The sequence below is a fragment of the Heptranchias perlo genome, chromosome 2 (assembly GCF_035084215.1).
Source record: "Heptranchias perlo isolate sHepPer1 chromosome 2, sHepPer1.hap1, whole genome shotgun sequence".
Classification (NCBI taxonomy): Eukaryota; Metazoa; Chordata; class Chondrichthyes; order Hexanchiformes; family Hexanchidae; genus Heptranchias; species Heptranchias perlo.
Window position 1 is genome coordinate 65757027 of NC_090326.1, and position 24456 is coordinate 65781482.

Below are 24456 nucleotides of genomic sequence, written 5' to 3' on the forward strand. Positions count from 1 at the left end.
TATGCCTCTATTTATAAAGCCCAGGATCCCGTATGCTTTTTTAACTGCTTTCTTAACCTGCCCTGCCACCTTCAACGATTTGTGCACATATACCGCCAGATCTCTCTGTTCCTGTACCCCTTTTAGAGTTGTGCCCTCTCGTTTATATTGTCTCTCCTCGTTCTTCCTACCAAAATGTATCACTTCGCATTTTTCTGCGTTAAATTTCATCTGCCATGTGTCTGCCCATGTCACCAGCCTGTCTATGTCCTCTTGAAGTCTATGACTATCCTCCTCACTGTTTACTACCCTTCCAAGTTTTGTGTCATCTGCAAATTTTGAAATTGTGCCCTGTACACCCAAGTCCAAGTCATTAATATATATCAAAAAAAGCAGTGTCCCAGCATAAGTTGCAGATATGGCTGCTAGGAACCTCAACCGTTGACTCTGCCAGACTGTCCAAGGCAAGGGGGAAATTCCCTAATCTGTATTTTTCTGGTGGTGCCTACGCCACTACAGATGTATCTCAGCCAATTGCCAGAATGGGGAAAGGGGTGAATGCAGAACCGGCTGGCGTCTTGCAGGCCTGCCAACAGTAATGGCCTGGAAAATGCAGAGACGAGCCCCCATTTGCCCCCTTTCACAGGAATTTAAAAAAAAAGAGCAAAATATTCCGGAGCTTAGGCGGTCTCGAGCCTGGAGCACCCCTCCCCCCACCACCCCCACTCCCTTACCACAGGTGGGCTTTACTTCCACCGGCTAGAGGTCTGATAAACCTCCTTTCACTCAGCGTACTGGCTGCCTGGCAGGTAGCAGGTTGGGGACAAGGAAAACCTGCCCTGGGAATCCTCTCCCTTGCCACGCCCTCTGACGAGGGAACTATGTTTGGGGCGGATAGAGGTTCTGCATCAAGCAAGGCCCCCTGGATATAGGCAGCGGAGACAGGGAGTCAGCATATCCGGGTCTGGTCCAAATTCACAAGTGTTCCACCACATTCCAGGCTGAATTATGGTGGGAATTTGATGGAAGACCTATGGATATTCAGGGTCTCTCTGATTTTACATGAACTTGTAGCTCGTTTAACACCCTGGCATTTTTAAAATGGAGTTCAGCCAGCAACTGCCTCAGCGAAGCTACTGTTGCTTAGAATGCATAGATGGGGCTTCAAGCCCCATTAGCCCTTCAAACTACAGATGTAAGGAATCTTACAACACCAGGTTATAGTCCAACAGTTTTATTTGAAAATCACAAGCTTTCAGAGGCTTTCTCTTTCGTCAGGTGAGTCACCTGACGACACCACTTCAAACTACGGGGCAAATGTTTTAAATCTGTGCTCCCAGCGTAGAGCTTTGCTCATTGAGAACACATACTGAGAATCTGAAACCAGAGTCAGATGGATTGAATAAAATGGGCCTACACTCTCTGGAGTTTAGAAGAATGAGAGGTGATCTCATTGAAACATACAAGATTCTGAGGGGGCTTGACAGGGTAGATGCTGAAAGGTTGTTTCCCCCGGCTGGAGAGTCTAAAACTAGGGGGCATAGTCGCAGGATAAGGGATCGGCCATTTAAGACTCAGATGAGGAGGAATTTCTTCATTCAGAGGGTTGTGAATCTTTGAAATTCTCTACCCCAGAGGGCTGTGGATGTTGAGATGTTGAGTATATTCAAGGCTGAGATAGGTAGATTTTTTGGACTCTAGGGGAATCATGGGATATGGGGATTGGGCAGGAAAGTGGAGTTGAGGTCGAAGATCAGCCATGATCTGACTGAATGGCGGAGCAGGCTCAGGGGGCCGGATGGCCTATTCCTGCTCCTATTTCTTACGTTCTTATTTAACTATTAGTTCTGCAACACGCTATCTCATACACAACATGTGGCTCTGCTACCATTCTAGCCACGGAACAGCAGCACAAATTCATTCACAGGGACAGACCTTTAAATTAATATGAAAACCACAGAAATGCAAATCTGTTTCTGGCACATACAAATTAAATCAGAAACTTACCACAAGTATTTCCATAAATGTACGGCCAAAAATTATGGCTCATTACCTGCAAAAGCAAGGATCTTCTGCTCTCCTGCGGGGCTTTAACTGTACCTGCCCCTTTAAGGTGCTGCTGCCTTTATGGCCTGAAATTACTCCCATTCTTCTCATCCCTGCATCCAATACAACGCCTCTAGCAGCACCTGAAGTCTGGCATCTCCAAGTTAATGAAGCCCACCAGGAGATCTAGGTGCTCTAGTGTTTCCTAGGGTGCTGCGCCCTTGCAGGAGACTGCACCATGCCCATGAACAGCACCCACATGGGGAATATCAGCCCTATTAAATCTGATCCAATTTAATTTCACTGGGTTTCTAATTATCAAAAATCTGTTGCTACAACTTGTTAACTAAGTCCCATTGGAATCAATCCTTTAGTACACTAGGTGAACATATTGCACTGAAATGGTTCATAGTTTCCCTGTGTTACTACAAAACAATAGAAAGAAGCAAACAAAAATTACCTAGTGTGTCAAGGAATTTGTTGATTAACAGACAGTGCAAGGTAGACTATTAACCTGTTTTCCCATTCTTTGAAATGGAACAGCCTCCATGTACCACTGGGATAAGCCAAGGAAACAGACAAAGAAAACTGCTTTGGCAATGCACTTTCTCTTAATAGTGTTATGTCGCTACCCATGTGACCCTCATGCACAACATAAAAAACACCTTCCCAAGGGTAGCTACTGCTTTTTCCAGGAGAATGTAAATGTCGATGTGTGAATTGTAGTGATAACTAGGATACATTTTAACGATTTATACTATTTGGAGTTTGGTTTGCTCGTATGAACCATGTCAGGAATGGCTTTGAGATTTTGTTGCTGCTTTTCATTAACCTCCAGTAATTACTTTACTCGTTTTATGAAACATTTGTAAAGGAATTTCAAACATTTTGGCTTATATGTTTTCAGGAAGCTCAGGGATTCATCACTGAGTATTGCAAAAGGATACTACGGGTGGCATCGCGTGCTCCACAGACTAGAGCTTCAATTCTATACTAATGTTGAATACAGGTCGATAAAAAATTATAGTCTCAGATTAAATGTGGATTTGCCAACAGCCATTATTGTTTGCAATATTTCCTGCATCACCATAGGAGCCTGGATTGCAATTTATAAGGTTTCTTGTAATGGGAAATCTGAAAACAAAACATTATAAATAAGATTAAGTTGCCTCTACCTCAAGTGACTCCCACTATGGGACGTCTCAAATGTGAATTCTTGAAGAGAATTTTGCCTTTAATGGCAGTTTTTGTTTGGATACAGATAATCCACTTACAGGTAGGACATGGACAATGTGTCCCATTGTCCTTAATGGAAGCATTTATCGTGAAAAGCGTCTCTGCAATTATATCATGTATAGTAAGTCTTCTATGGGTAAGCTCCCAACAAAAAGATTTGAATAGGCTCCACTCTGGGAGCACTCAGGGATATGAATTGCCTGATTGGGTTCTTGACTCAAGATGGGAAAATCCTGGAACGTGAACTGGCCAAAATTCAGACCTACATCTATTGAAGGATGGAGCAAATCCAAGTCCAAATACTGAGAAAGCAGAATGGCTCAGTGGTGTGCATGAGTGACTGTACCTTGGTATGAATTGTTAGTACAGAAGAATTGGAGCTGAACAATGGGACTGTAATTTTTGATCTTTGCCGACGAAGGCAACAGAATAACATCAGTACTGGGCTGTGTAAGCGACAGTTCATTGAAGTTGACTGATGCTGATGATTAAACTTTACTTGCATAATAACACTAAAGATGTTTGCTCAAAGAATATCAGCAACAAATAATTTTTCAACTTCATGCTCCAGATTTTGTTAGGCAATTTTAGCCTAGATCTATGCTTAATATTGGCTGGTACTGAGAACTTGATTGAGACCTTTAATGCCAGTTGTTGAAGAGATACAGGGCTATTTAGACTTAAATTTAGGGGGCATGATTAAGAAGTTTGCAGATGATACAAAAATTGGCCATGTGGTTGATAGTGAAGAGGAAAGCTGTAGACTGCAGGAAGATATCAATGGACTGGTCAGGTGGGCAGAAAGGTGGCAAATGGAATTCAATCCAGAGAAGTGTGAGGTAATGCATTTTGGGAGGGCAAATAAGGCAAGGGAATACACAATAAATGGGAGGATACTGAGATGTGTAGAGAAACAGAAGGACATTAGAGTGCATGTCCATAGATCCCTGAAGGTAGCAGGGCCGGTAGATAAGGTGGTTAAGAAGGCGTATGGGATACTTGCCTTTATTAGCCGAGGTATAGAATTTAAAAGCAGTGAGGTTATGCTTGAACTGTATAAAACACTAGTTCAGCCACTAGCTTGAGTACTGCATACAGTTCTGATCATCACATTACAGAAAAGATGTGATTGCATTAGAGAGGGTACAGAGGAGATTTACAAGGATGTTGCCAGGACTGGAGAATTTTAGCTATGAGGAAAGATCGGATAGGCTGGGGTTGTTTTCTTTGGAACAGAGGAGGCTGAGGGGAGATTTAATTAAGGTGTATAAAATTATGAGGGGTCTAGATAGAATGGATAGGAAGGACCTATTTCCCTTGGCAGAGGGGATCAATAACCAGGGGCATAGATTTAAAGTAATTGGTAGAAGGATTAGAGGGGAGCTGAGGAAAAAGTATTTCACCCAGAGGGCGGTAGGGGCCTGGAACTCACTGCCTGAAAGGGTGGTAGAGGCAGAAACCCTCATTGCATTTAAAAGGTGCTTGGATGTGCACCTGAAGTGCAGTAACCTACAGCGCTACGAACCAAGAGCTGGAAAGTGGAATTAGGCTGGATAGCTCTTTTTTGGCTGGCACAGACATGATAAGCCGAGTGGCCTCCTCCTGTGCCGTAAATTTCTATGATTATATGCCAATGCTTAGTACTAATTACGATCCAGAGGTACAAATAGTAAGAGATTTTGCCCGAAAGGTCCAGTGGTGGTTTATCTGGTCCTCTTGAAGCACTGTCACCATGGTAGGTTGATCCTACCAGTATATTTTAGAGCTTCCTGGTCTAGTACAAGTCTTTAGGAACACTTTGCTGCAGTAAAGAGTAAAGGTTGTCCTTTGAGACCCTGGAAAGAAGTCACATCATGAATTTCTGAAAATGCTTGCTGATATTTTCAACAATGTCTAAATGTCATAATTATAGACCACAATTTTCCTTGAAAAACAATAAGCTATCAGAATGCATAAGTTTGATCAATTTTTTAGCAATGCGGTTGAGGTGAGGAGCAATGTCTGATAATGGGGAAAAACAGACAGATTCCAGAAAAGACCTTTTACATGGCGGAGGAAGGGAGGGACATATCATGATGTCATCGCCCCGATTAAATCTCAAATAATGTTGCCTAAACAATTCTCACAACTGATGATGTGAGGCTATCCCAACGGTAAATGAAAGGTGGGATTGCACTAGAACGACGTGAGGTAGAGTCTGTGGCCTGTTTTCAGAAAATATTGTTAACTTAAATGTTTACATAGGCATATTTATTAGGAAGATAACCATAAGCAGGTCAAAACTTATTTTAGCATATTCCATGAACTACTTTCATGAATATATATTTGTTACCTTTAGTTTTTCTATTCACAGTCACATTATAACTTTTTGCAGGCATATCAGGATTAATGGGCAGCAGGTGTCCACTTCGTACCCCAGCGTATGGATCATCTGATGAGGTGAAGTTCGGGAATACTGCAAACTTGGAAACGTGGGAATGGTAGGGATGTTCAGCAGGAAATGGCAGCCGTATCTGTTTCTGACTAAAAACATAAAGATACAACATATCCTATGAAGAAATAAAAAGAAAAAATACAGGAAGTCTGAAGAAAACGTGAAAAATGCTAGAAGTGCACAGGTCGATTGGCTTCTGAAAGAGAAAGAGGAGGCTGTAGGGTTTGATAAAGTTCCCATCCGAAACATTAGCATCTCTTTCTCTTCCAGATGCTGACCAACCTGCTGTGCACTTATAGTATTTTCTGTTTTTATTTCAGATCTCATAAATTTGGGTTATATTTCTTGGACTGACACAGTATTCTACAGCTGAAGATCATTTAATATTTAGCTATTAAAATGTTCTGTTCTACTTCCTAACTGAGCACAGTACTTTCCAAAAAAGAACATTTATTGGATCCAGAGACATTTATTATTGTCAAAAGTTGCTCACTGAATATTAAAATATTCATAAAAAAATCTCTATTACCTAATGCTTTACACAAAAATACACAATATACCTGAACTACTACATGGGTGATTTAGTTAACTGAAAATGACATTACAGAATTGTTAATTTACATTTTATATTAGGAAGGAGGAAAAATGAAATGAAATTAGAATTGATTCTCTAATTTAAGGAAGGGTCATAGGACTTTGGGAAGTACTATTTTTTTTTACACCAATTACATAACTTAGCAGCGCAATAATGCACCATCTTGAAATGTGAATACATGGAGCAGTATTTTGTGAATTTACAACTGCGATTCCTCAGATGGTGAGTTAATGGCCTCAGTTGCAGGAAGGGAAAAATCAAAGCAAGAGCCTATGCTGCAGATTTTCTTTTGTCCAGAAGGGTTGGTAACCAGAGGACACAGATTTAAGGTGATCGGCAAAAGAGCCAGAGGCGACATGAGGAATTTTTTTTTTTAGGCAGCGAGTTGTTCTGATCTGGAATGCACTGCCTAAAAGGGTGGTGGAAGCAGATTCAATAGTAATTCTTTCAAAAGGGGATCAGGTAAATACTTAGAGGGAAAATATTTACAGGGCTATGGGGAAAGAGCAGGGGAATGGGACTAATTGGATAGCTCTTTGAAAGAGCTGGCACAGGCATGATGGGCCAAATGGCCTCCTTCTGTGCTGTACCTACTGTGATACAATGCAGTAACGGTGAAGATCTAGAAGCAGGTTGCCTACTATCCTCTTGGTTGTGATTGATTTGTGACAAAGGAAGACCAAGAAATAAGAAACAAATCCCCAAATGTCTCAAGGATGTGATACTAGGAAGGTTCCGGGTTCAATCTCTGGTATATGCTGAGTTAGTTGATCTGAGTCAGGATAGTAATAAGGAGGCTACAATTGGGTTCAGTGCCATTGGGTTACGAAGAGGAAAATTGCACAATGTTCATGCTCCTGACTGCAGTCCAGTGACCCTACTGAAAGTTAGCTTGCGTGGATATCAGGTTCAGCTATGGTCAAATTGGGCGGGAGACTGGAGACTTGCTGCTGCCTGTGGAAGAGTACCCCCAGCAACAAGTAACTGTCTTTGGGGTGAATTCCTCTGCCACTGGAGTTTTTGTTGATATTGTCACTAAAAAGTTGAAAATGTAATAGTTGCTGGTGCAACCGGAGTCCTCCGGTTGGTCATTTAATTCCCTAGCAAAAATAAAAAACAACCAATGCAGCATTGTTAGGCATCTATTTAGTGCCTTAACAGGCCTAAAAATTGTAATAAAATTTGCTGTGGCTACTGCATCAGCTGTGGAGAGCATTTCCACTGCTATTCCACCTGATTTGGGAAAATCCACCCCCACACATTATCTGCACATTGAGTAATATTCTTTTAACTTTGGTATGGCCTGAGGAAGACTTAATTGGCATGTGTGCAATCATTGATGCCCTTCACTATTGGGAAGTCTTTCTGTCTGGATATCTGCATGCCTTAACAGAGCCTTAGTGACATGTTAGATGTATCATTGCACTGAGGAATGCCTCATTCCTGTCAAATCTACCATGGCACTTGAAAGGACTTTGAAGCTTAAAAAGTCCAGGTTGTGGTCATTCTAAGAGCCACAGACTGACCTGTGCTTTTGGTGGATTCTCCCACCAGCTGGAATGCCACAACTCAATAACCACCTCCCTTGATACCCAGAAATGTTACATGCGCAGATTTGCAGTTTATTCCAGGTAGTTGGTCCTGAAGCATTCATGTGGGTGTCTGATGCCAGGAACGGTGAAGGTTCTATGCAGACCGTGCATCTTTTCAGTCCTCTGCCTTTTGCGTCTGTACACTAAATACACTGACAGTGCTTCTCATTCTGTAAACTGTGCAGAATGATGCTGGGGCTTAAAGTGTTAAATTATCAGGACAAGTTGCATAAATTAGGCTCGTCTTCCCTTGACTTTAGAACGTTGAGGTGTGATCTAATTGAGTTATTTAAAATGATTAAGGGATTCGATAGGGTAGATATAGAGAAACTATTTCCTCTGGTGGGGGACTCCAGAACAAGAGGACGTGATCTTAAAATTAGAGCTAGGGCATCTAGGAGTGAAATCAGGAAGCACTTTTTCACACAACGGGTAGATCTCACTTCCCCCAAAAGGCTCTGGATGCTGGGTCAAGTGAAATTTTATAGACTATGATCGATAGATTTTTGTTAGGTAAGGGTATCAAGGGATATGGAGCAAAGGCAGATAAATGGAGTTGAGGTACAGATCAGCCATGATCTAACTGAATGATGGAACAGGCTCGAGGGGGCTGATTGACTTACTCCTGTTCCTACGTATTCATATTTGCTGCACTCGTGCTATTTTAACTGCAGTCCTGAATAAGGGCAGAAGTGATTGGAATACGCAAGTAGAAATGAACAGTTGAACTAATAATGGTGGAACTAATAATGCTACAATGAGGCCTTAATTGGCACTAAGATGACTGATAAAGCAAAAGAAAAAGTCTCAATAAAGATTATGGGTGAAATTTTCCCAAGGGACTGTGGCACTATTGGGGCTTTGCATGCAACTTATTGGGAAATTGCAGGTGCAATGCCCACGATTTTCCATCCATTCTCCTGACGGCATGGGCCTCAGAAAATGTTGCCTTGTAGCTCCAATTTAGTGCTTCTGGAGAAATCCAACTTCCGTCTGCTGTGGTACTTGTCTTTTTTGATGTTTTCTCACTGGGTTTAGCACCTACAGCAGTGAACGCTAGGCTAAAAACCCAGTATAGAAGAGAGTCCCTGGTGAGGAGTGAATTCCTGCTAATTTTGCACTAATGTTGTTGGATCTCATAAAATCAAACAATTTAAGAAATTAGTTAAAACAAATGGGGGCTGATTTTAACTGCCTCGTTGTAAATGGGGTGGTAGCAGCCTGAAAATGGTGTTGGGTCACTTACTGCCCCATTTATGCTGACACTCTGACCATTGCCACCTTGGGTAGGGTCCTGAGAAGGGTGGTCGGAGCGCCCACCTGTTTCAGGTGGGAGGCCATTAGTAACTTGCAAATTGGAAGCCTATGATGTACACAAGGCGTTGATCGCAATTTGTAGGTACAAATGGGCAAGAGTGCACTGATGATTCATCCACTTATGCTGGTATTGAGTGACATAACCAGCAATCCTTAAAAAGGGACAAATGGTGGCCTACAAAAAGGCAAAAAGAAATGTTAAACTTTTAATTTTGAGGTGTTAGGAGGAGCAGCAATAGTCCTCTTGGCCCCATATAAATACTCTGGTCCGCTACAGGCCCGTGCATGGCCCCCACCCCCGCCCTGTGCCAGGCTCTGACTGTTGACAAACTCTGACAATTTCTCATCCTCCCGAACTGGTGAGCTGTTTCGGAGCACCAGTTTGGCATATGCACCTTACCAGCTGCATGCCTCACAACCAGTTACAACGAGCGGGCGGCGGGTGGACTCCATCCACCCATCGCCCATTGTAAGCCAAAGGTTAAAATCAGCCCCATGGTGCTATATGTAAAAATTGCAATTTTTCCTAAAAATCATCCTTTAGTGTGGTTAAAATGTGTCACAATTATCTTTCCAGGACTTCCCAGATTTAGTTGGTAAGTAATCTGGGAGTTCATGATCTGATTTAAAACAAAAATCAATGTTGTGCAAAATGAAATCAGTAGTCTAATTCCCGTAATTCTAAGTTGCTTAATTCAAATTATCTGATCAATCTTCTAGCACTAAATTCCCACTTTGCTGTGTTATTTACATCGTTTAAACGAATGGATAATTCAAATGTTTTTAGTGCAGAAAATGAATCAGTAGATTAATTACATATTAATTGCACAGATAGACAGTTCTTAAAGTTAAATTTAAAGCAATGTATATAGAAATGTCCATTGGCTTTACAAAACTTAGAACAGCATAATTTACTTACCCCATTGCAGCCTCCACAGCAGATGGCAGCCTAAAACAGAAACATGAAAATGCAATTTTAGAGGTCAGGTCTACAAGAAAAGGATGAAGGTTCAATGTAAATGCATTGATGAGTTCAGCCTTGCCATGCCTGGCATGCTGAGAGCTTGGATTGTTAATTAAGGTGTGGAGGTCAGCAAGATTTTAATGGATGGAAAATCCTGCAGGGCCTGCTGACCTCCATGACCTGACTCCCGATACTTGTCAAAATCTACCCTGAGAATAAAATTAAAACTTTCATCTTCGGCAACACGTGTTGTGACAAGCCAAGAAAAATCAAAACTCACAACTAGTAGATCAAAGGCATGTACTGAACATAAAAACAAACAAACAATCAGCTCGTGACCAGGTAAATATACCTTATTCTGGTGGACTCTTATTTTTAAAGTGACAATTGAGATTCATTTCAACAGAGACAGCACCATGTCCCAACAGTGTCAATTGCAGCCTCTTGTTTAACTTTCAAGTAGGTCTTTGTTCATAGTATTCAATGGATGCTATTCAGTAGTCTGAAGATATTTTCATGCCATAATGTACAATACTGCTTGTTGTTTGCACTCAAAACAATATTACTGTGCTCCATTTTCTTATAGATGATTCCATTGCTAGTACAGAAGCAGACTGAACAGAACTTCTCACTCCACAGATTACAGTAATGGACATTCCTAAATACACCAATTAATCCAAAGTAGAGGAAACTTGTCAATCTAAGTCTCAGTGTATTAGTACGTCAATCATTCAGGGTTCCTAGGTGCACAGTAAAGCACTGTTCGGGACAGGGAGAATCCACCCCCTTTCCTCCCTCACTAACCATGCAGGTCACGTCATGTGAAGATGTGAGCACTTCCAATCAGAGCAATGGGCTGTATGTGGCCTGGTGGGATGATGTTTTTTCACCCTTACTGACTAATGATTACCAATAAAACAAACAGTAGTCAGTTATTTAGCAAAACAACATCACAACTGAATCCTTTTTGTTTGTTTATTTGACGGTATACAGAAAGACATTTAAAGCAACACAGGGACATTTTGATAAAACAGTCAGTCAGTCAGGAGCAGGGAGTTCTCAAGTAGAATTAACAGCACAGAAACGGGCCATTCAGCCCAGCAGGTCCATGCTGGTGTTTATGCTGCACATGAGCCTCCTCCCACCCTATCTGCATATCCTTCTAAATGAGCTCTGCACGTGTTTGTATTTTGTTCAGTTCCAAGGGACCCAGGGTCAGACATCCACCTGAAATTCCACAGTGGTTCTCCCAGTCGTTCACTGTAACTTCAGTGGGAGACTAGTAGAATGGCATAAACAGCCGTTCACACTATTTCTCTAAGGTTCCTCCATTCACCTGCCTCAGTTACGATGGGAGACTGGGAGTACCCCAGCCATGGAATTTCTGGGTCATCTTCACCTTCATTATTTTAGATGAAACTCGTTATTTCTTGAAGTTACTACCTGGGAGAATATACATTGATATTTGTCCATTGAAATCTATTGACATCATCAAAAATATTGGCCCTGAATTTCTGCGGTATTGTCCCAATTTCCTGCTAATAACTCCGCCATTTCTCCGCAGGCATTGCTGATTTTGCGGCCTAAGTTAAGGCAGTAGATTTGGAGAATCCCGAAGGAAATTCAGGACTTTTAAGTTTTGTTAGTTGGCCACTCTCAGGGGGTGATTTTAAACCCCAAAAACAGGTAGGTTGGGGATGGGTGGGAGTTGAAAATAGTTGTTTTATGGGTTGCGACTGCAACCCGGCTTTATTTCTGGGTTTAACGTTGGCGCGGAAAATTACAGGCTTCCCACTGGAATGCCGAGTCCAAAAATTTTGCGGTTGCGACCCAAAAAAAACTATTTTCAACTCCCACCTGCCCCCAACCCACCCGTTTTTGGGGTTTAAAATCACCCCCTTAGTGTATCGGGAATCCAAGTCCATAAACCACCACAAATTTCCATTTATCATAGATGGAAAATTGTGGGGGGCACGCACCTGAATTCTTGATATGCTCTTTCAGTAGGCAAAACTGCGCACCAGGAATGTGAAAATGAAAAATTAACCTTTCATTGTTAATCTCACTTGGAGATGTTACAACATAGCTTTTCTGAAATATGGACATGGTACACTGTGCAGTAGGTGGCGCTCTTTTGAGCTTGAGGTAAAGGTATGTTTTGGGAATAGAGCAGAAGAAACTTTGCCTTCCAATTAACCCAAATGTAGGTAACCTGGGAGCCCTTCATGCTGACATAGGTATGTAACAATGGAAAGTTGTTTCAATCCTCAGCACAATATCCCCTCCATTTGTTTCAAAGAAAACTATTATATTCAACTGAACATTATTTCATCGTGTAAAACTGTGAAACTTACAGCTGATCAGTGGCACGAATATTACTCCTCTTCAGTTCGGTGAGATCATAATATTGATCGATGATAACATCACTACACAGAAAACACAAGTAAGCAAGGAATTAACAGATGCTTCTACATGGACTCTCCATATAAAGGGTTGCAACCCATTAGTCACCACTGTGGTAAATCCCTTGGTTTTGTAACCTAAGGTCAAATGTTTTAGCATTTTACGTTGGCTGTGGAAATAGAAAAATACAAGGGAGAGAGTGAAAAGAAATGGGGTGGGTATAAAAAGTTTTCATACCTTAATTAATACAGGTAAGCCCTGTCATTGTGAAACTTGGAGAATAACACCATTAGGTAGTCAGTAATGTTCTCCTAATAATTATCAAATACATATATAAACAGATTCAAATATACAAAATAGAATTTTCTCCAATTCTACACCAGTAAATAATACCTTTATGAAACTTAGAGGATATGGGTAAGGCTGCCACTAAGTTAACCATGTGTGAATGGGTTTGTTATCCTACTGATTGGAGTTACAAACCCTCTAAAATCTGAACCGATAGCACTGGAATTATCAGCAAGCGACAGGTCAATGCCCGGAAGTAGCAGCTAAAATGGAACATCATATTTATAACTTGACCATCTCCATCTACTGTGGTAGGTTCTCTCTCACAATATCAGTCACAAACAAACATGAACCTAGTAAATTCAATTGAGTAGACACTGTACAAGGGTTAGGGCCTACTGGAAGGACCTCACCACATCTACCTCCATTTGGCTGCATGGAGTAATAGAGGTACAATTCTGGCTCCCACCAAGAAACGTGTGGACAGAAAATCCTATAGGACCCATTGATATCTGTGCTTGAATTCCTGATATACACTCCTGTAGTGAAGGCTATAATGTACTAGCTCTTCTATATATCAGAGAGTTTACTTCTGTCAGCTAATCTTGAAGGGACAACAGATTTTTGCAGTACAGGAAATGTGCTGTGATTTAGTCATGATTTACACCATAACCTATGGATAAAAACAGTTCAATAGGACACCATAAACAGTTTATACACTGTCGGTTACAGAACCTTTAGAATGGGGATATAAAAGGATAAAATGCAATGATTTATCACTCTAGCATCTTCAAAAATGGTAAAAAAAACCCTCAGGTAAGTTTCTAAAATAGCAGCAAATCCACATCTGCTAAAATGGCAACAGGTGTAATGGATTAAAAGTCAATAAAAAGTCACTAAGCCATTGCTTCGTTAACTCCAATTACAGACAACCAGGTATTACTAAATGATAATTTATCCATAAAAGTGGAAGGGAAAATTCTGATGGGGAAGTCATGCCTCAAGGTCTCTGGCACCTCTTAGCAGCCAGTTGAAGGGGGTCATTGCCCCCCTTCAACTGGCGCATAGTGGTCTTCGACCAGGCTATGCGCTTGCACATTTGGTTGCACCACTCTGCCTTGAACCAAACACCAAGGGCTAAATTTTAATGATTGACAGGCTGGCTGGCTTTTGGGCAGGGAGGCTTGCTTTAGCATGCCGCAGCTGGGGATTGGAGGGAGGGTGGTATAATGGGCCGAGAAGATCAGGGGGGGGCACAAGGGACACGTCGGGGGGAAGGGGGAAGGGGCCGAGGGACACGTCGAGGGTCACTGGAGGTCAGCTGAAGAGTTGGAGGTACGTGGGAGTCCACCTTCGGGGAGTCCACCATTGTGGGGTGGGTGGACTGATCGCGAGGGTCCTGTCGGCCAGGTGAGCTTGTTGGGCCTGGATGAAGCACTCCTGCTCCTCCAGGCCCACAAGCCGAGCAATAAAGGCGCTCACCTCATGGATCCAATCTGTCCTGCCTGCTTTCACCTCACGTGAATGGGAAGCGATGGGAAACCCGAACAGGTAAGGTTAAATTCATTTTTATTATTCCAATATATAAATATTAAGTTCCTCAAGTATCTCAATAAGGTACATTGCCCTTTTAAGTATCAGCTTGCCGGCTTTAAGTGGGGCTGGGACTTCCTGGTATCTGCTTTCCACACACAGACAAACCTGCCTGGGTTAAACCCAGAAGTAGGAATGTTGGAGCTGGGATGCGGCCCCCCTCTGAAAACAGAGTATTTGTACTCTCCACCTACCCCCAACCCACCGTTCTTGGGGGTTAAAATTTACCTCCAAGTATAGTCCTGCACATTCCTCCTTCAATATTCAGTCTGGGCTTCAGCCGCAGTTCTTGAAGATCCAAAATACATACCCTTCAAACCTGGTGAAATCCAAAAAGCGTAGGGAAGAATGATATTTTGACCTTCTAACATTCTTTAGTGTAGAGTGAAATTGCTCCCATATACTGGGTAGGGGATAAGATGGACACATGCCACAATTAAGCGACATACCTCCTCAGCACCAGTTTCAGACAGATGCACTGTGTGCATGAGTGCATATCCTCCAATTCTACATTAGACTAAAAAGGAATAAAGGTTAATATTTTAACTGATAAAAACTAGTTTGTCATTCCAGCTGCACCTACACACAGTTTGAAGACTGCATTTATGGTTGGGAAATTGTGGATTGTAGAGCTTAAATGTGTGCAGAGAGTCATCCTTCATAGCAACAGTAGGTACTTAAAAAAAAAAGTCATTTGATACGGTCAATTAAAAGGGATCAAAACTGAGCCAAATCTGGAAAATTAACTGAGCACATGTTGGGTTTGCAGATCAGCTTGGCATTCGGACATGTTTCTTGTCCTCCAGAAATATACAGATTAGAAAAATAAGTCATAAAAGCAGGAGAAGAGAAAAAACACAATGACACAACTGGCCATTGCTAGAAAATAACTAATCACAGTAGCAAAAAAACCATGTGGTAGATATCAGTATGTGTGGTACCCATTTCTTGGGCGTTTAACGAGCACACAGCAGACCAATTCAGCAGTGGGATGGCCTGCGCCCAATCTGTGCAGGCGTTAGTCCCACTGCTAAAACAGGCCCCTTGAATATGTTGAAGGACTCCTATACAAAATTAGTTATCAATGTCATTAAAATAATGAGGCCTTATGCTAATGAGGCCTGGTCCATTTTGAGAGCTGGGCCTCATTAATTTAAAAGCGTTAGTAACATTTCTCAGACACAAGAAGAAACTAAGTTTTTGTTTCTTTTTTCCCTTCCCATGTCATGTTACAGCACCTGAACTTAAGAATGTGGTGAAGATGTTCTGGATCAAGAGGCAAGCCACTATGTGGTGAGTCTAAAACAAACACTTAGAAACATTAAAAAAAATTAGAATTCATCCTGGAGTATTTTCGCTAAAAATAAGTATATTTATTAATATGGGATTACTGGTGATAGAATGACTAATATTGCAATTCAACCAAAAAAAAATCTACCAAATACATATTTAGCTTAATTTGTAAAAAGCAATAATTCTTGCAACCCTATCAGGTCTTTCATTTTGAGTGTTGGGATCTGTGCAGACTCAGTTCTGGATTCCTAGTCACTTGCAGGCTGACCCCCAATTGTCGAGCAGCATGTACTACAGTGACAGATGTCAGAATTGACTGTAACATGGTGCCCTTAAGAGCGATGGTGTTAAGTGATAATTATTTTAAATAAGGCAAACAAATCCTTCAAAACTTTAATAATGAATTATGAATGATGCCAAGTAAGACAAAGGTGCCTAGAAGTAGATTATATGGGTGATTCTTTGGCTTCAGGTCATTTCATAAACCTTTCAAGCTGTGCTCATGTACTTTATAAAATCATTTGAACCTAGAGTTGTGTTAAAGCCTAGTAAACACGTTCAGATCACTCTATTAGCCAATTTATATTGTATTATTTGCTCTATTCAATACAATGAGTTATGTATTCTTAGTTTGTATTGATATTATCCCTTGAAAATGACTAAATCCAATAAATAAATCCAGACAAGAATATTTCAAATTGCCCATGTTTAAACCAAGAATGGACACATGCCTTCTGCTGGTATGTCAATCTGTACACTTATAATGTATGGAGTGTCTTTTATCTACATCTCAGTTTTCACCTGATTAATAAAATAGTTACTGAAAAATGACTAAAACATTTCATTAACCAAAACAATTCAAACAGGCCACAAACCTAGGATGAGGGTATCCACCATAACCAAAATGTCTGTGTCCTTTTTCCATTAATAAGGAAGGCTCAGTCTTTGGTCTGAGTGTGTCGGGCAGAGACACTACTGCAACGCCTCCATATTCTCTCTCAGTACCCCAAGGAGTCCGGGGAATTTGTGTGGCATTTTCCAAATATTGATTATACCTGTGAAAGAAAAAGTACAGTCTGTTCAATGTGGTAGCTTAAATAAGCTTGACATTATATCATTCTAAGACTACCAAAGGTACATTGATTTATCAGGTTTTCACAAGGGGATTTCAGAATACTGTCTAGCACTTGTAATTAGAAAAAGCATGACTGTACATGAATGATCCAGATTATGCGTGCATTTATTAATAAAGAACCATCACCAGACATTGTTAAACACAGTTTTAAGTGCAGTCATTGTCCCCTGGAATGTGATTAAAAAAACTGTCAAAATGGTGAGAAGGTATGATGAGACGAAGATACAACTTTTTGCATTTTGCAATCTGGCTTTTCATTCTTGTAAATAGATGCAGTAATCTGTCTTTTGGCTAGTGATTTTGCTTGTTGGACTGACAAGCAAACTGACAGAAAAAAACAGAATCATTCTTAATGATTGAGCATACCTATCTAATAAAACTGTTACAGTACATCTTCTGATGAAGCATCACCACCACCTAGTGGGCACTATAAGATGGAACATTTAGGATAAATAAATTCTTTTACACTCAGTATTCTGCCGTACTCATTTCCCACTGGATCAGCTTCCACCACTAAATAATTCATACCATTGGATAGGCAGCTTTCCTCACGTTCTGATGAGTATAAAACTTAACTGTTTCAACTTGTAACTGTATAATGTAGCATGAATGGATATTTGCTTTACAATCATCATAGAGCAGCTTTTGCCAAGAAATTGCCATCACTAAACAGATCATAAAACAGTGAATGTTACCAGATAACAACCTAGTTTAAAAATCCTTTAAAAAAAACGTAGATACTAGAAACACATCATTTATTTAAAATAAACGAAGAAAGTTGCACCATCCCAATGCAGTACTGAATTTACTTTCTCCAGTGTGAAAGACCCATAATTTTCTACCTCTGCAAAATCAGGGAATTAGAAGCTGTTCCGATGAATGAAATAAATCCAATAACACAACGCTACTGGTACAATATTCTACTATACACCTTGTCAGGTATTTGTTCGAAGGCAAATAGTGTAACTTTAAAACTGTAGACGAAAGTATTGTATGTTGACACGTTGACTTACATTTTCTTGAAACATTTACCTGAGGAAGGAGAAAATCTCCGAAAGCTTGTGAATTTAAAATAAAATTGCTGGACTATAACTTGGTGTTGTAAAATTGTTTACATTTTCTAAGTACATACCAATGACAAGAAACTTTGCCCGCTTTCAGCACATATTAGAAAGTTGTGGGCAACACACCTGTTAATTTTCTCAATGTGCTCTAGCAAGGTTCCTTACCATTGGCACATAATAAAAAAAATTTAGACCATTCTTTCTCTCTCCCCTCTTTTGGTGCCACTATGATAAGAGATTGAAATGAATGGGCCTAAAATCTTTTGGGTTATTAATTGGTCGTGCTGACTTTGTGCCTCAATTCCCTACATGTGTTTCCATCATGTAAAGCCCTGCACTGATCACATAGTCACCCTTTAGTTCTCAATTTTCTTTTAGTGGCAGCAAAATAATTAAACATTTTCAGAAATATCAGTTGGTTTGATTTTTTTTAAAAACGGACACCGATATCAAAAATCTTTCTTTAAAAGAAACTGAAAACAGCTGTAGACGCAAACTTACAAATTCATACTCCTGGCATAGAGCTTCATCCACTTCAAGCAGATATCGGGAATTCAGGCAAAGAGATCAATAGGGCTCACAGGATTTCTCAACCATTGGCATTAATGGATGGAAAATCCTGCAAGGTCAGCTGACCCTCACAGCCAAATCCCTTTGTGTGCTCCGTGGGTGGGTGGGGGTGAGGGAGTGGTGAAGCTCCTGGTCAGTAATGCGAAGTCCTAAAAGTTCTCTTGTGCTTTTTAATTGTACAGTGCTGGGTGTAATGCAACACCAATGTTCTGTAAAAATTGATGCATGTGGTTTTAAACAAACATGGACCACAGGATAAATGAGCCATTTATATAATGTCAAAGATTTTGTAAATTTTTGCTGGATTTCAGTTATTAAAAGTTAGGGATTAAGAGAGAGATTTTAGCACCCAATCTATCAACAGATCTTTTATCTATGCACACTTGTATCCAGTCAGTCTTCTAGTGATTGATTCCTTTTTTATTTGTGCACAGTACAATAGCTATGAGGTCTAATCTCAATGGATGGTAAAGCCAACAGTACTGTTTCATGAATCATTCATTCATTGGGATATTTTTCCTACAGGTTACTAGGCTGCGAAATAAAACCAAAACATGTAACACCACAGTAGATAAACCATAATAAAACATCACTTTTTAACGTTATCCCCAAGTCCACAAATTCTTAAACACAAGCCAGCTGCTGGATCTTTTCTGTGACAGAAAGGACCTGTCAGGACAGGTTCTGTGTACTCTGCATTTTGGACAGACTAATCAACAATAAAATGTAACGAGTGGGGAAAAGAAAAAACATATCGAGCATGCTGAAATGTTTTTAAGAACTTAAGCACCTCAGAGATTTGGTTATGTGGATAGAAACTACCCCATTCATTAGAAATGGTGGGGAGGGGGGAAGGAAGAGAACAATATACCATTCATGTATTGAGCAATGTGTCCAAAATGTAGACTGTAGGGAGAATTTCATCTCCACAATTGTCTATCCATGGATAAAGAATCATGGGAGCTGGTCCTGCGATTTTCCAATATGCGCTTCCAGTGGGTGATTTCACAACACTGGTCTTTACAAATATTTAGTTTGTGTGAACTGCTAGTGGGAGGGGAGGGGCAGGGGTATTGACTTTCCCAAAACCACTTTAAGTGCTGGTACAAAAAATTTTTGAATAAACATTAAGGCATAAACTGCAAAGTCACTTCCAAATCTGAGTATTTTAATTCAGAATTTTTCAAATTTGGTCAGTTCAGATAAATTTAGAATTCAGATCTTGATTTACAGCTGTAAATGGGGGAAATCTGATTGCAAAGGTGAGGTGAGATCCACTAATCCAAATCTCTTCCCACTTTGTGTATCAGGAGCAGAGAAATTTGTGGGCAGAAAATGAAGCTACCACCTGAAACATGTGGTAGCTTCATTTAAACATTTAAATTGGGGAGGGGGAACACCTGACACCCAATTTCCTGACATTTTTGCAAGCAGAACGCTCAATCAGAATTATGCCCATGATTAACTGATGCCCAGGGTAGCTGTCTGCTTAAGTTCATTGAAAGGCCATAGTAAGAAAATTCATTCAACAGTTTTAAGATCACTTCAGTTCCATTTTTCTTCAATTGTTCGTGTTTTGTTCTTCTGTTATGGTTCTCAAGAGCCCCTGTGGCAATTGTTCCGAGGCTTCTTTTTGTCCCCTAACAGCAGCATTAGTGGGGTTTCTCAATGGGAATCTTCCTACATAGGAACATAGGAACAGGAGTAGGCCATTCAGCCCTTCGTGCCTGTTCCGCCATTTGATAAGATCATGGCTGATCTGTGATCTAGCTCCATATACCTGCCTTTGGCCCATATGCCTTAATACCTTTGGTTGCCAAAAAGCTATCCATCTCAGATTTAAATTTAGCAATTAAGCTAGTATCAATGCCGTTTGCGGAAGAGAGTTCCAAACTTCTACCACCTTTTGTGTGTAGAAATGTTTTCTAATCTCACTCCTGAAAGGTCTGGCTCTAATTTTTAGACTGTGCCCCCTACTCCTAGAATCCCCAACCAGCAGAAATAGTTTCTCTCTATCCACCCTATCTGTTCCCCTTAATATCTTATAAACTTCGATCAGATCACCCCTTAACCTTCGAAACTCCAGAGAATACAACCCCAATTTGTGTACTCTCTCCTCGTAACTTAATCCTTGAAGTCTGGGTATCATTCTAGTAAACCTATGCTGCACTCCCTCCAAGGCCAATATGTCCTTCCGAAGGTGCGGTGCCCAGAACTGCTCACAATACTCCAGGTGCGGTCTAACCAGGGTTTTGTATAGCTGCAGCATAACTTCTGCCCCCTTGTACTTCAGTCCTCTAGATATAAAGGCCAGCATTCCATTAGCCTTATTGATTATTTTCTGCACCTGTTCACGACACTTCAATGATCTATGTACCTGAACCCCTAAGTCCCTTTGGACATCCACTGTTTTTAACTTTTTACCATTTAGAAAGTACCCTGTTCTATCCTTTTTTGATCCAAAGTGGATGACCTCACATTTGTCTACATTGAATTCCATTTGCCACAGTTTTGCCCATTCACCTAATCTATCAATATCGCTTTGTAATTTTATGTTTTCATCTACACTGCTTACAATGCCACCAATCTTTGTGTCATCGGCAAACTTAGATATGAGACTTTCTATGCCTTCATCTAAGTCGTTAATAATTGAAGCCCCAAGACAGATCCCTGCGGGACTCCACTAGTCACATCCTGCCAATGTGAATACTTACCCGTTATCCCTACTCTCTGTTGCCTTTCGCTCAGCCAATTTCCTAACCAAGTCTGTACTTTTCCCTCGATTCCATGGGCTTCTAACTTAGCTAACAGTCTCTTATGTGGGACTTTATCAAATGCCTTCTGGAAGTCCATATAAATAACATCCATTGACATTCCCCTCTCCACTACTTTAGTTACCTCTTCAAAAAATTCAATCAGGTTTGTCAGGCACGACCTACCTTTCACAAATCCATGCTGGCTCTCTCTGATTAACTGAAAATTCTCGAGGTGTTCAGTCACCCTATCCTTAATTATAGACTCCAGCAATTTCCCAACAGATGTTAGGCTAACTGGTCTATAATTCCCCGGTTTCCCTCTCTCTCCTTTCTTAAAAAGCGGAGTGACATGTTCAATTTTCCAATCTAGATGGACAGTATCTGTGTTTTTTTGCAAGAGGACAAACAAAGAAATGCCAAGCAGGTCAGGGTGCACCAGGGGTGTCCCATGCTCACCGGTCAGTAGCCTCACAACCATATCAATAGACAGACATGCACATACCTCACATTGGTACAGGATTAGTACATGTAGAGGCTTCAATTTCCAAGAGAGGCTATGACAGTAGATCCAATGGCATTACATAGAATTTACAGCACAGAACAAGGTCATTTGGCTCAACTGGTCTATGCTGGTCTTTATCCTCCACATGAGCCTTTTCCCACTTAATGTCATCTAACCCTATCAGCATATTTTTCTATTCCTTTCTCCCGCATGTACTTATCTAGCTTCTCCTTAAATACATTAATGCTATAAACAGATATATGTACGGCTGACTGGCTGATCTTAACAGTGTTATGCTTTAAATGACATTACGTGAAAGAAGGCATGCTAGTGCCATTAACCAATGCAGTCTGATCATACCCGACAAGATGCCATTAATCACATTTTGCTAGCACTGGAATGCCTACCTGGCAACAACCTTAGGGGATTATCTTCATACTTTCTGGATCAGCAGAAAGGCAAGAATACCAACATCTAACATGTAGCATAGAGCTGGCACAACCAGTGACTACCAGTCAGCTAAGGCCTCAAGCCTGCCTCCAGCTCCTTGCAGACTTTCTATAATGCTGGCCCATGGGAGTGGTGCTGTGGGCTGACAAGGCCACTCCTCCTCACAACCAGCTCTTGCAGCATCACGTCCACTTCAACAGAGTACTGGGTTGCTCCATAACTTGCCTGCAGATGTGTGCCTGCACATTAGGTTTCCTTTCCCTTCAGTTTTGCCCATTACTTCTTCACTCTCTATCCCTTCAGCCTTGACAAAGGGTGCCAACGGGTCAAAATGATTTTGGAGCCTTTCCTAAGACTACAAGGACTTTTGTCCTCCTACTCAGTCCACCTACATACAATTTTCCACTCCCACTGCTAGTACGTTTCAAATTGGCACCTGGAGCTATGCATAATTATAACAGTAAGTTGATGGCAGAAAATTACTTTCAAACAGCACAATTCACTTTGGGTCAGCTGGAAGCCATTTCTAACCATTGCACCTGTACTGGAATTTTGTATGAATGTAAATCAATTTTTAAACAGTGGCAACCTGCAGCCTAAGTACAAAATCTTGGTAACAGAGACATGCTCTGTACTTTAGTGCCTTTCTCAACCTACTAATTTATAATATTTAAATTCTTGTATTATTTACATTGACAGTGATTAGCATAGCTAGAGACTTAACCCTTGAGCTGCTGCTAGTGAGATAATTAATTTGGAAGTGCCCAGCTCATTGGGCAGCTAACAAGTGATAGTCACCTGTTATCTCATGCTGGAGAGTCCCCATACTGGCTCAAAAGCATCAGACATTTTTCCTGGTACCAGGTGGAACTCCATTGTTCTAACTCTGAATCGGCTCAAAAATTGGGCTTTGGAACTGATTTTCAGCCAGAGACCAATTTTAAAGATGTGAGTGTCAGATTCTAAATAAGTGGAGGGATCTGGGGATTGAAAGAAAGAACAAAGTTGCTTTTATATATTGCCTTATTACATTGTGGGGATGTTCCAAAGTACTTTACATCCAATAGATTACTTCTGATGGCAGTTACTGTTGTTATGTAGGCAATTGTGCACAGCAAGGTCCCACAAACAGCAAATAAATGAACGATCAGACAAATTGCTTACCACATCTTTGTCACCTCTGGACTCAACTTTTTAAAATGTCCACCTTGTGGGCCTCCCAACCTCCAATCGCCCAAAACTCCACTGCCTACACTAAGCTATGCTCGCTTTTCACCCCCATCCCCCAAAAGGATTGCATTTAAAATCCTGATCCTCATCTACGACGTGTTCAGGGCCTTACCCCACCATACCTCTGCAGTCTTCTCCATCCTTATGTCCACTACACATGGCATCTGCCAGTCCTCTGTCCTCCTGTGCAACCCACCCACCTGGCTCCACTCCAGTTTCAGTGGCACAGCCTTCTGCCACCTTAGCCCTACTCTTTGGAACTCTTTACCTCCGTTCCATCTTTAAAAGCCTTTCAAAACACACCTCTTGCACTAAGATCAATTCTAACTCTCCAGCATAGGCTCAACACCGGCTCTCTTTTCCCCCACCCCACCCCAATCAATGGAGCACCTTGGGACGTGTTTTCTCTGCGAAAGGTGCTATATAAATGCAAATATAATCATTGTAAAATTAGCGATCAGTTTGAAAAGAATCTGTTTCTTTACACAAGTTTTTTGTTCCCCTTTTTTGTGGTTTAAAGTGTAGGCTCGGTGCAGACACGCCTCTCACCTGGGGACAGATACAGTGGCCCGCTGGGGAAACTGCGATGGGGTGAATTGCCCACTGGACTGAAAGGTAGGGTGTAGCTCGCTGTATCCTTCAGTTTCTCTGTAGAAATAAAACGGGTCGCCGGCCGACAGCCGCTCGGTCTCCATTGGTGAGAACGGAGGGTAACTCTGTGGAGTGTGTGTGTGTTAAAAAAAATATATAAACGATATAACCGAAGAGGGAAGAGACAAACTGGGAAACAACGCGGACACTGGCCACCTGTACCAAGGAAACAGGACACACCCCGGTCTGGTCGCATTGGCTAATCGTGTATGACGGCAATCCATGACAATGACATTGAATCACACCCCCAATCATCAGCGGCATCAGCCGCATCTCTAATGGGCACTGCACTTGTTGGCCGAAGAAACGAGATGGCTTTAGCAGCGAGACCTCCATCCCGCTGGACCGTGTCCGCCGG

At 41.2% G+C, this 24456-nt stretch overlaps 1 protein-coding gene across 1 annotated transcript in view; it reads right to left on the reverse strand.

Annotated features, from left to right (window-relative positions):
* Nucleotides 1–24142, reverse strand: part of LOC137333684 (sperm-associated microtubule inner protein 4) — a 49222-nt gene extending 25080 nt beyond the window's left edge. The window contains exons 1-5 of the mRNA XM_067997973.1: nt 23997–24142; nt 16616–16795; nt 12518–12589; nt 10119–10148; nt 5594–5784 (exon numbers count right to left, since the gene is read on the reverse strand). Coding sequence (XP_067854074.1) covers nt 5594–5784; nt 10119–10148; nt 12518–12589; nt 16616–16795; nt 23997–24142 — 619 coding nt within the window. The remainder of the gene's footprint in view (nt 1–5593; nt 5785–10118; nt 10149–12517; nt 12590–16615; nt 16796–23996) is intronic.
* Between the last annotated feature and the right edge of the window lie 314 nt (nt 24143–24456).